Source organism: Apostichopus japonicus, chromosome 16 (genome assembly GCF_037975245.1).
Source record: "Apostichopus japonicus isolate 1M-3 chromosome 16, ASM3797524v1, whole genome shotgun sequence".
Taxonomy (NCBI): Eukaryota; Metazoa; Echinodermata; class Holothuroidea; order Aspidochirotida; family Stichopodidae; genus Apostichopus; species Apostichopus japonicus.
The window spans coordinates 9,411,653-9,425,390 of NC_092576.1; the positions used below are offsets into that span (position 1 = coordinate 9,411,653).

The following is a 13,738-nucleotide window of genomic DNA, read 5'->3' on the forward strand; positions in this document are numbered from 1 at the left end:
CCCTCCACATTTTTCACTGGGGGGGCTGGCGCCCCCCCCCCCCAGTTCCTACGTCCTTGCCTACAGGCACTCATAACGTTGTGTATGTGTAGTGTTTTGAGCGAGTCGTGTTCAAATTCTTCGATTTCTGTCATCTTTTGGAAAAGCTTGCAGTAGAAATCCTTTTTTACTTGTGGTGGAGCAACTTGATACCACATATCGGCTCGGCATATTTAACAGTTACGAGATAAATTTACGTAACAACAAAACTCCAAACACCAAATCTCAATTACTACGGAGCGCTGCAACAGTGTAATGTTGTGTGTTCTCAGACGTTTAGGAATGTAAACATAGCGTCTCGGAAGTGAGCTGAGTTCCTCGACTGACGTCACGCCGCATTACAGTAAATACAACAATTTTTCGTAAGTTTTTATTACCCTCGCATGTTTGATCGTTTATTTCTGGAGGATGCAAGCTTCGTTTGACACAAATTGGGTATCATTGGGAAGCTACGAGTATACAGAATACGATGATAAAGATTTTTTTTTCCATTTCATAACCTCTTTTAATGACACTAATCTGTACTAGGAATTTGCAATACACTTTGTGCTTCCGCACTTTTGTGTAACCCTAAAAATATCGCGACTTCCTATTAGTTGATCCAGAGTGGCCAATCAGAGCTGGAGCAGAAATGCAAGTGTGAACACTATAGGAGATTTTGGTATAACATATTTGTGGTTAAATTGTCAACACAGGACCAAGAACAGGGGATCCAATGTGAATACAGCCTTAGAGCTCCTGAAGCGATGCAACAGAACTGTATCACACATCGGAACAGAAACAAATTCTTCTTTGATGAAAAGACCTTATATCACCCAGGGATCTGCCCAGGATTTCCTGAGTGCCGGGTATACTGATCGCCGTCCAGGGGTGTCCCCCTCCCCTTTGAAAAATGCTCAGGTGCCAAATGCTGGCTCTTATGTAGCTTTTTAAGCACAAACACAAGTACTAGTTTTGCTAACAATTTACATTTTTTTATTTTTTTTTAGTGAAATATATTACGTACCTGGTCAAACTTATTAGTTTGTTTCAAAGAGATTTAACAAGGGACCGATTGGGAGCCGTAAGTAATGTTTCTCGCATACGTAACTGATGCATTATTAGTCTGTATGATTTTGGCATAGGCTAGGCCCAATTTATGTTGAATGTATTGTTAGGAATGTCGGGATTTTAGGATGAAAATAGTGCTGCGCGGGATTCACGATTTTTACGACAGTGCTGGGCGGTAATTTTTAGTGTTGGGCGGGGCCGCCCAGCGTGGGTACATCCCTGATCACCCATATAGAAGCTTACAGTACATGTATTTTAATAAAACAAATTGTGAAGTAAAATAACAGGGTGTGAAGAAAAGGGGGTCTAACATCTGTATTGTTTGAAACGATGCACTCAAAATTTTCAATGAGCTTACCATTATTATTTCAAGTGATGTTTTGCATACAACTTAAAGTGAAATATATACTTTCAATGCGACGGAAATTTTGTGAGAGGTTAAACCTACGTTTCACTATAACTCTTACCTAAGTTGTTCCATTAGGCACAGTTAAATGCAGCATTATTGTGTACAGCTGTCAACAATGGAAACTCTGGGTGAAGCCCTGACACAAATTGAACTTTTTTAGTTGTACCCCATTCCAATTCACAAAAAAATTTCAAATGAAAAATACGCTGTGAAAATGTTTCTCTGGGTACGTCCATCCGTCACAGGGAGGGTTTTGTAGTTTATTTGGATGGACAAGGAATGAAACTCCTTACAAGAACAGCACAAGGCAGATGTTCCATAACACCCAAATGAACAGTAATTTCTTATATATAGCTATAAAGAAATTAATCAACCAACTTTAGGGAATTGCCCTGAATGTGTAGCATTAGTCTATCTACATATACATATATACTGTGTGATAACGTTTAATTAATAACAATTAATAACAAAATTTTAAACATGATCAAAATTTTCAACATTTAACAGACATAATGTTAGGTCCCTGCTGACAGCACAAGTAGGTGAGACCATAAGGCTAACCACTCAATATGCTATGACTTTCCCCTCTCCCTTCTCCCTAGCCTGGTGGTCATCCCCCCATCCCCCACCTCCCACTACCCCATTTTTATACACTTTCTTTCTATTCTTCAAGTTAATTGAGACATCTTCATTTATCTCTTGATACCTTTAACAAAGTTAAATAAGAAAAACAATTAATTTCTTTTTTATTCTCATCAATTCATACAACCAATGCCGGCTTCATTCTCATCAATTCATACAACCAATGCCGGCTTCATTCTCATCAATTCATACAACCAATGCCGGCTTCATTCTCATCAATTCATACAACCAATGCCGGCTTCATACTCATCAATTCATACAACCAATACCGGCTTCATTCTCATCAATTCATACAACCAATGCCGGCTTCATACTCATCAATTCATACAACCAATGCCGGCTTCATTCTCATCAATTCATACAACCAATGCCGGCTTCATTCTCATCAATTCATACAACCAATGCCGGCTTCATTCTCATCAATTCATACAACCAATGCCGGCTTCATTCTCATCAATTCATGCAACCAATGCCGGCTTCATACTCATCAATTCATACAACCAATGCCGGCTTCATTCTCATCAATTCATGCAACCAATGCCGGCTTCATACTCATCAATTCATACAACCAATGCCGGCTTCATACTCATCAATTCATACAACCAATGCCGGCTTCATTCTCATCAATTCATACAACCAATGCCGGCTTCATTCTCATCAATTCATACAACAAATGCCGGCTTCATTTTCACCGTTTCTTTAATCTTGCACTCCTCCTCGTGAGTCTACCTTCCATCTCGTTATCTCGGGTGTCCATCTTGGAATAACTTCCTCCATCTGCCTCTTCTCCGTCATTGCCCTGGATATGGAGTTTCGTCAAAGATACCCTGAGATTTCTGCTCTCCGATACCTTAACATTCCATTTCCTTGGTTTGGGAGCTCTGAACAGAAGGAAACCGAATTAATAGACTTCACTTATATGAAACATCAACATGATTGGATTGTGTAATTAATACTAGTTTTTGCGACCAACAAACTTTGGTTATTGCCATGGTGGGATTTGGCACGAAAAAAGAAACAAATTTAATACCATTCCTCTATTCCTTCCGTGGTCTTCTTGTTAGCTGAGCAAAACAGATCAACACACTGTAAAAACTTGAATTTCACATTTCTGCACAAAGCAGTGGGAAGCAGCCAACAACCGTCAGAAAATAACAGGGAACCAGCCTACATTCAGTGAGTTGAAACATTTTTCAAGATGTCACAAAACGTATCTTCAGTTTAAGAGTATGCTGACAATTAAAAAAAATGCCTTAGGTCGCAAAACTGTGTTTTGTATCCTTGAAATGATGGTTGTCAAAGCAATATTCACGAACAAAATTAAAATTGAACAGGAACTTGTAATATGGTCAATCTTTGATGGATTTTAGTGGGAGTTGCAGCTTGTTTCATTTTCTAATGCCTATTAGAGCCACAAGGACAACGTTGTTCATAAATGAAAGTATTTTGTGAAACACTGCTCACTCATAACAATTTATTTATTCTATTTCATTGCTTTCTGTTTTAAATTCTTTGAACTCTGTAACTACTTTCGATTCTAAAACAAAAACGTCATTATAAATGATTCACTTAGCCACTCTAGCATAACACTTACAAGTTATATATTAGTTTTGTATTCTTATCTAGCTTGTAAAAACAATATCTCACTATAGTTATACCCTACAATTCTCATATATGGTATGTGGCTTTCACATAATTAGTTAAAGAGCCTGCATTCTCCTCACACTGTTGTCTTCCAACCCTTGAACCCCTTCCCCTGATAATTGGTAAACTAACACATCCCTACCCCCCCACCTCCACCCCCGGTGAACTGAAGAGACCTACGGATGTTCCGGTGAGAGCATGAGAATGAGATTATCTCTCCGCTTTGGTTGGTCTTCCTCCAACTGTGGCGTCCAACTCTTTGTTCCTGGAGCTAGAAGGAAAATGGAATAGTAATCATACAAACTCCAGGGGGAAAAATTGACATTTTCTAACAAAGCTAACTCACAATTAACAATCTTCATGTTACATGATAGAGATGAAAGGTATGAATCCAAATAGAGATTGGTCTATTATAGTTTTCTATTTAAGTCGCATCAAAGGGTTGCCATTTTGTCACATTTACTAGAGAAAATCAGCAATTGTTTAACTTACATAAACTGCAGGCATTTAGGCAATGTCAGAAATTTCAAAATTTTTAGATTACAAAAACCTAGCTGAAAATACCTTGATTCCTCTCAAAGGAAATACTGGCCTGTAAATTACATCATGATAACTTTCAGCATTTGTAGTCTTGACAAATTCCATTGTAAAGTCAGTTTATCATATGAATAAACATGTAAAATGTTTCGATATCTCCAAATTAGAGTCATATCATTTTAAGCTGATACAGTGTCTCTGTCATCCATAAGTAAAAACGATTCTATTTGCTTCTTTCAAAGCAATCAATTTCACACTAAGCATAAAAATGAAATATGGCAATAACACATTTATGATTTCTATATGAAGGAAATATTGTCAGAAACATCCATTTTGCTATGAAGGAATATTATGATAATTACCAACTGTAGTTAACTTACAACAGCAACTTGCAACTCATTTCAAAGGGGTAAACAAGAGCCCAAGGGCACTGTGGTTCCTTGCATAGGGGTATATGACAATACACATAATATTATCAAGCAAGATTGGGCTCAAATAGTCAAAGTAATTGTGGTCCTACATGTACCCATAAAGTAACCAACACTATAGCCAACACTTTTGTGATCACAAAATTTGATCGGATCTTTGATCGGAAGGTACTTTTGAGATCTGAACATGGCGTCGAGAATGTAAGAAATATAAGGTCACCTACAAACATTGGTGACCTCAGATCACATGACCTTTAAGTCTGAAAATGTTCCACCACCCCATTCACAACTTGTCCCAAAATATCAATGAAGTGAGACCTTGGCACAGGGAGTTAATTGCATTAAATGTCTAAAAATTAACTTTGACCTCATATAACTTCACACACAAAGGTCACCTGGAGTCAACCATTGATATTTTTGATCGGTGAGAAGTGAATATAGCATCAAAACTATAAAAATTCAAACATTTTTTTCTTTGCCCATTTTCTCCGCCAAAAATACTAGTTTTTAACATTAATTGACCTTGGGTGACCTCGGATAACATGACCGTTAAGTTTGAAAATATTCCCCTATATACCATTTGCAACTTGTCCGAAAATATCAACCGTGTCACACAGGTCTTGGCACTGGGAGTTATTGCACTAAATGTCTGAAAATTAACTTTGACCTCATATATCTTCGCACACAAAGGTCACCCGGGTGTCAACCCATTTGACATTTTTGATCGGAAGGTAACTTTGATATCCAAATCTAGCATCAAAACCAAACATTTTTTTTCTTGCCTGTTTTCTCCCAAAATAAGCACATTTTTGCTAATGTGACCTTTGACCTTGGTTTCAGATGTAGTTTGATCTCCTGATTCCAAAAAACAACAAAACAAGTCTGTACAGCCATCCTAACTCTGATCGAAAACTTTGACCCCATATACCTTCGCACACGAAGGTCACACAGGGGTCAACCTATAGACATTTATGATCAAAAGGTACCTTTGACTTCTGAAAATAGCATCAAAACTGTAAAAATCCCCAAAACACTTTAAGGTCACCAGAGGTCAAATTGAGTTCAAGGGTCACCCAGATGCGGGTCGACAATTGGATTACATTGACGCAACTCCCAACCCCAACGGACAATTCGTTCTCAAATTATCGAAAAAATACTAGTTTTTTAGAATTAATTGACCTTTGATTACTTGACCTTTGAATAATTGATCTTGGATCACATGAATGTTCGGTTTCAAAATGTTCCCCTATCCAGTTCACAACTTGTCCCAAAATATCAACCTTGTCACACATTGGCAATGGGAGTCATTGCAGTTTCAATACTTTGGGTTCTTGGACCATAAGTGACCTTTGGTGACTTTAATGGGCACCAAAAACAATAGGGCACACCTTCTCCATATGGCGGATCTATAGTCCAAGTTTGGCCTCAATCCAACTTTCCCTTATTGAGAGAGAGCGTACCCAAGCAAGTGTCACAGATGCACCTGATGCAACCTGACTACATAGGTTCCTTTTGCTAAAGCAAGGAACCAAAAAGATGTTTGCACAAAACTATAAACTATTCTGGAAGAAAATGCAGAAAGATTCCAACCTTTTCTGGGATCATTCTTGCCGTAAACTCTTATTGGGAAAGAGGAAGGGATGATGACAGGTGAGTCTGTTGGTATCACGCTGAGATCAGCAGCTGCCTGGAAGGTCACATCCATTATGGTTTTGTCCGGTGTGCTGATGGCTCTGTTCCTCTCTATCAAAGCATCGATCTCTTGAACATTTGGCTGTGAATTAGCAACAAGAAAATACTTGACGATAGTTGGACACAACAACAGTGGGGTCGGAGGACAGCCACACCGTTTACATTTATGCAGTATGTTAATATTATGCCAATAGGCCAAATAACTTTTACACATTCTCTTACACAGGCTCTCTAGTGGATAAGCAGTTTGCTAACAGTTTTATTTTAATTTGGTTAAATATTATGCCAAGAATTCACCTTGGCAGTAATTTTGGGAAATCAGTTGTTCATGACATAAAACAGATTAAAGGGATCGACACATTGGTTCTCATTAAATTATTCTTGCATAGACATGAAGGGCAGAGGGCTCTAACTTGGGGCACCAATGATTTTGGATCCTTGGACGTTAGGGCCCCAGTTCAATGGTCCTCCTAAACTGCATATTTGCTAAAAGCCTGTGTGGATTATGGGAGCTTGCTTCGACGAAGGACCCTCAATACAACAACAAATTCCATGTTTAGTTATGATGATACATGGATGAGAGACTTAATGTAGATAGAAGAGTCAATTGGAAAGAAACCATCTAACATTCCTCATGTGGGGTATTAAGCACCATCTGGGAGAGGCTACCTGAAAGGGTGCGGTACTGGACAGATCCACAACGAGGTATTTACAAAACCAACTTATGAAACTAACTTATAAGATTCTGTTAGATAAACGGACGAGGTGATATGCATTATTGATGTATCATAATTATGTCATAATTGGGTCATTCCGTGTCAAATCACAGATGGCTGTTGCTGCACCCTTTCCAAAAATTCCCAAATTTATTGTATGAGTGGACCACCATAAAATAAGCATATTCTGAAAATTTCAGTTGCATTGCTTTACAATCAGCCGATTTATCACACTTTGAAATTCCGCAATTTGTCGCCAACGTGGCATTTTGGCATTTTCTTGACTTTTGAGGTCTCATTTCTCAGCAATTGAACATTCTACTACCTTTCTATTACAGATGCCTAAAGAGTCTATCCCAAAGAACAGGAAAATAAAAAAGTAGGCTACAAAAATATTGTCTTGTGGAGTTAGGTCAACTTAAAAGTGTCAAAATATTTGATTTTTGTACTTTTCACTTAAAAATGTGCTATTTTTAGTGATGAATTGCTCCTAAACCATTGCTTCAGGGTACTTGATTCTTTCAGAGGTTATTATGTCTACTACAAATATTACAAAATAATGATTACAATGCTTTCCTAGAATATGTTTGCAAGTTGTGCAACTCTAAAGTTGCTATTTCATGATGCGATTCAGCATGAGGTAGGGGTTTTGATGCCAATTTTTTACCAAAGTAACCATGTTAGAGGTGTCAGGGTTTATACTTTATTAATAAGTATAAAGTTCTTACACATTAACAAATTTCAGGGTTCTAGCTGTTCTCAATATTAATTTATGAAGTTGTTAAGTTGCTCCGATGTACAAAAGAGGTCGTTTTTGATGGCCAATAACTCAAAACGGGTCAAATTAAAAAAATTGATAATTTTTTCTGGAAGAGATAAAGTACCACCCTGTTTGTACAAAAAATTTCAGGAGGGTGTTTTGCCTTATTTTGAAATGAAAAATACTCAAAGTTTGGGATTTTTACAAAAAAACGTTTTTGCTTGTTTTGATGTTCCATGTGTTTTGAGCCTGGGTATTGTACTGTACTTCAAGGTCATTCAGTTCAATACTGTGCAGTTTTTAATTTCATAAAACAAGATACTATTTGCAATGTACTTGTCTGCTCCTGGTTGAATTCATTTTATTAGAAGATTTATAAAATGAATTTCAACCAGTACACACATATGTATGTACAGTGTGTACAGTATTTACACTGTACTGAGTGTATATGTACAGAGTGCCATGATTGCCAGAAGACTATGTTAAAACAACACTAACACACTGTAGATGTACACCCAGTACAGTTTTGTACTGTACATACATCTATACACAGTACTGGTTGAAATTAATTCAATAGTAAAGTCTTCTAATTCAACCAATTGTTTATGTACAGTGTGTATATTAGTGTTAGTTTAAACATAGTCTTCTGGCACTCATGGCACTCCGTACATATACACTTAGTACAGTGTATGTACTGTACACACTGTACATACATATGTGTGTAAAACAAGCAAAAACGTTTTTAATAAAAATCCCAAACTTTCAGGATTTTTCATTTCAAAATAAGGCAAAACACCCTCCTGAATTTTTTTGTACAAACAGGGTGGTACTATATCTCTTAGTAATAAAGTATAAACCCTGACACCTCTAACATGGAATACTTTGGTAAAAAATTAGCGTCAAAACCCCTACCTCATGCTGAATCGCAGCATGAAATAGCAACTTTAGAGTTGCACAACTTGCAAACATATTCTAGGAAAGCATTGTAATCATTATTTTGTAATGTTTGTAGTAAACATAATAACCTCTGAAAGAATCAAGTACCCTGAAGCAATGGTTTAGGAGCAATTCATCACTCAAAATAGCACATTTTATTTTTTTTAGTGAAAAGTACAAAAATTAAATATTTTGACACTTTTAAGTTGACCTAACTCCATAAGACAATATTTGTGTAGCCTAATTTTTTATTTTCCTGTTCTATGGGTTAGACTCTATAGGCATCTGTAATTGAAAGGAAGTAGAATGTGTAATTGCTGAGAAATGAGACCTCAAAAGTCAAGAAAATGCCATGGTGGCGACAAATTGCGGAATTTCAAAGAATTTGAAATCGGCCAATTGTAAAGCAATGCAACTGAAATTTTCAGATATGCTTATTTTATGGTGGTCCACTCATACAATAAATTTGGGAATTTTTCAAAGATGTCGAACTACAACATACTCCAAAATTTGGTGATTTGATATGGAATGACCCAATTATGTAAATATATATAAGATTAGATCATAATTATGTAAATACAGGCAAAGAATAGATGAAACATTAACAAGAAAATGAATTGAAAGAATTAATTATCAACAGTTGGCAGACTCTTTTTCAATTGCATTATTTTAAAGCCCATCAATTATATTAAATATTGATGACAAGCAAGGGTAGCTATTCAGATTACGTCAATTATGAGACTTTTCTTTTTCCTGCCAGGAAGCTAGAGTCCATTATGTTGTCTATGTACTGTGCACCTTTTGGTTTCAATCAGTACCCCATCCTGCAGGGTAACGCCCCAAAATTTAAAATATTCTTGTACTTATTTGGCTGTGCTTCTTCCTTAATCGACATAAAAATTGTCTGAAGGAATAAACCATACCTTCACGTCTTCCTGTTCACTCTCCTCAAAAGAGAACGGATTTTTGTCCTTCGATCCACCCTCTGCAGGAGGCCTCTGTGAATTCCTGTCGTGCTCTGTGAGGGGCCGTAATGTTGGCACTCTTCGGTCGCGGGTTATACCGGCCTTGCGAGCAGAATTGGCGATGGCTTGCGCAACAAGGTGTCTGAAAGGGGAACGTCATAGACACGTATGAGATTTGACGTGGCCGATTTACATTGTTAACCTTTAAATGGTTGTCACATATTTATAAACAGTGATGTCATATACTTACAATGTCAGGCCATACAGCAAAGAAAATCCTTCATTAAAGGTAAACCATTTTACGATGACCTAACAGTGTTACTCTAGACACTCTTACAATAGGGGGTTTCCCCTGGTATTCTTTTCGTGCCTTGGCCGCCACTGTTTATTGTGACCCCAAACATCGCCATGTCACTGTTTTCAGAGGAGTAAAAAATGCAATGATTGCGATCCAACTTTTCTAACCCAAACAATCATTTGACATGGTAAAATCAGCAGTGACCACTAAATTATAGCAACAAATAAAACTTCTTATCCCCATTTAACATAGCGTCTTTATCTTATCTATTGTTAGGATGATTGACATTAAGGTATTTAACAAATTTTTCCAGGCGACCATTCCCCCAGAGCCACCCCCCCACCTATGCTCCAGGTATGCTTACATCCTCAAGTGTAACAAACCAGTTACTGCTTCTCACACAAGAAATCCCTAGGAATTGGCATAAAGGCCAGATCCCTACTAATAGCTTCCCTTCGCAGATCATTAATAGCAGGATAAATTCCTGTGAGATTACACCATGGTGGACATGATGGTCTTAATGTTGTACTGACCTTCCAGGAGTAACTCCACCAGCCCTGGCAGGACTGCCCTTCATTCTAGGTGGACGCACCATCCTGGGCGAGAGCGGTACAGTGCTCTGTGGGGTCCGCCCTTTGGGTGTTCTGTTGAGTGGCGGTGTCTAGAACAACATAGAGATGTAAAGCAGAGTGGGTTGTTAACATAGTAATCATTCTGCTTGTAAAATATTATTGGAGGGAACTAGTGGCACAGCCTGAAGGATCCTGATTACAGAAACCTGAGTCAGTTCATAATGACAGGGACCTTCGGTGATCTCTTATGCAAGAAAAGTGGGTCAATCCAGGAAAGCAAGAGGATGTGTTGGTCCCTGGTGAGCAGAATTCTCTGCTAGTCCCTCTATGCTGGTTCCTGGGGGGAAGATCTCTAATTGCACGAACCATGGGTGGTCTGAGATGACAGAAAATTGAGATGTCGCTGATTTGTTAGCATGGTTCCTAACGGCAGAATTGTAAAGATGGTTTCTGATGGTAAGGACCTGAGATGGCCCTGTCGGCAGAGACCTGGGTGGCTACATAAACAGCAGGGATGTGACAAGGTTCGATAAGTAGGGTAGAGTTCAGCCAAACAAAAGACCATAGAGTAATCATATTATCATAATGAATACATAGTACCTTGTATACTGCTTGCTGATAAAATACAATAATTAACTCTAGTACAGTTAATTATGACACTAGCTATATTTTTGAACACCTTACGTAGATATCTACTCAGTTACCTATAATGTTAAAACAAAGACTTAAAAAAAGCCTTCATTACTAAGATCATGGAATACAATAACTAAAATTAGAGGCATATACCAGCACGTTCACAGAGAAACACAGTTATAAATTATAATAATGAATAATGTATAATGGATCATAAATAATGGATAATAATTAATATTCGCATGTTGATTTGCAAACCCAAGGCACCGATAACTATATCCCGATACCTTCGGTCATCTAAGCCATGCATTAACATACGTTATCATGAATTACACTTCTCATGAAATGTTCCCCGGTTTCCAAAGAATAAAAATTAGAAATTGGATAGTAAAGAAGGTGCATTCCATTTCTGCTCATAAGAAGACCAATCAAATTAAAATAACATTACATAAAAACCAGTGCACAAAACCAGCAGTATACACCAATCAATTAAAAACTTGCACTACACAAAAGTATATCACCGTAATCTATATCAGATTCCTACCACTGGTGATGGGGATTCAACTAAACTCCGAGGGCCCTCTTCAACCTTATTGGTAAACTATCTGGGAAAAAAGAAAAGAGCCTGTTACCGTAGCAACCATGGGTGCAGGAGTGGAACCAACCGAGGGTCTTCTGTTGGGAGACGCCACTGCTCGTTTCTCTGCTTCCTGTCTCTGTTTCTCTGCTTCTTGTTGCTCGTCAAATCGACGGAGGTCAAACTCTATCTCGGAGGCCAGTTGACGATCGGCAGATAAGATATCTACAGAAGTTGAGGTGAATGAGGAGTTTACCAAGGGATCACATTGTGTTGGAGGAAAGCAAAAAAGGTCACATTGCATTTGAAAGTAGAAGGCACAATGTCACTGAGATTACAAAATTAGACTCCTCCTTGCCATCTATTTGTATCATGAGCATAACTATTACTTAATCTTTACAGTGACTGGTGATTCATCTTAACGGTGAATACAATGATGATGAACTGTTGGTACTTAGCATTGTCTATACATGTATTATTGGTATATAGTTATGTCTATGTATTATTGGTACATAGCTATATCTATGTATTACTGGTACATAGCTATGTCTATGTATTACTGGTACATAGTTATGTCTTTGTATTATAGGTACATAGTTATATCTATGTATTACTGGTACATAGCTATATCTATGTATTACTGGTACATAGTTATATCTATGTATTATTAGTACATAGCTATATCTATGTATTATTGGTACATAGCTATGTCTATGTATTATTGGTATATAGGTATGTCTATGTATTATTGAAACATAGCTGTATCTATGTATAATTGGTACATAGCTATGTCTATGTATTATTAGTACATGGCTATATCTATGTATTACTGGTACATAGTTATGTCTTTGTATTATAGGTACATAGTTATATCTATGTATTACTGGTACATAGCTATATCTATGTATTACTGGTACATAGTTATATCTATGTATTATTAGTACATAGGTATGTCTATGTATTATTGGTACATAGCTATATCTATGTATTACTGGTACATAGCTATGTCTATGTATTATAGGTACATAGTTATATCTATGTATTATTAGTACAAAGTTATGTCTTTGTAATATAGGTATATAGCTATATCTATGTATTACTGGTACATAGTTATATCTATGTTTTATTAGTACATAGGTATGTCTATGTATTGTGGTTTATTGGTTGGAGAATATTTTGAAAGGCTTGAGCAGACTGTCGTGTGAGTATGTAAAACCAAACAGAGTGAATAATACTTCAGGATATACATATATTCGTGAAACAATACTTCAATTGCCATCACTTGAGAGAAACGCAGTTTTGATGACACTCATAATAAGCAGATATGAACCTTTTGACATCAATCTGCTGAACCGGGAAACACACATTTCAAACAAAAAAGAATGAAAATAGGATCATGACCAAAAAATTAGAAAGAGGACTGTCTCTATAGACTGGCACAGTCACAACTCTACGACAAGGAAAAACTGTTCAGTGTTACACTGCAAGATGTGTTACAAATATGGCAGGAATGCTAAAACAAACCAAAATATGCATATATAGCAGTTTTTGCACATGTAACTTAAAGTGTGCTTTTGACAGTATTTTAAGGATAAGAGATATAGAGTGACAATGTAAAATTATTAACAATTTAACAGGCATTGAATTTTACTTTAAACTGTACCTTTAATTTCATGACGATAATCTTTCATCAGTTCTTTCATAAACAGCATCAGGTGCTTGACCAGAGGTGATCGTTTCTTGACGAGCTAAGGATGATGAAAAAATTAGACGAATCATAAAAAAAACGTTATAATGAGAGTTTGATTTTAATGGCATAGATATTAAAAAATATACAAAT

General features: G+C 37.0%; 1 protein-coding gene across 2 annotated transcripts in view; it reads right to left on the reverse strand.

Annotated features, from left to right (window-relative positions):
• Positions 1 to 2,447: 2,447 nt before the first annotated feature.
• Positions 2,448 to 13,738, reverse strand: part of LOC139981979 (condensin-2 complex subunit D3-L-like) — a 40,004-nt gene continuing 28,713 nt past the window's right edge. Inside the window, exons 26-32 of one of the 2 annotated variants that reach the window (XM_071994437.1) lie at positions 13,562 to 13,646; positions 11,954 to 12,123; positions 10,650 to 10,777; positions 9,777 to 9,960; positions 6,340 to 6,523; positions 3,965 to 4,055; positions 2,448 to 3,021 (exon numbers count right to left, since the gene is read on the reverse strand). In XM_071994437.1, coding sequence (XP_071850538.1) covers positions 2,829 to 3,021; positions 3,965 to 4,055; positions 6,340 to 6,523; positions 9,777 to 9,960; positions 10,650 to 10,777; positions 11,954 to 12,123; positions 13,562 to 13,646 — 1,035 coding nt within the window. In that variant the 3' untranslated portion in view covers positions 2,448 to 2,828. The remainder of the gene's footprint in view (positions 3,022 to 3,964; positions 4,056 to 6,339; positions 6,524 to 9,776; positions 9,961 to 10,649; positions 10,778 to 11,953; positions 12,124 to 13,561; positions 13,647 to 13,738) is intronic. The other variant, XM_071994438.1, reaches the window with a different exon arrangement.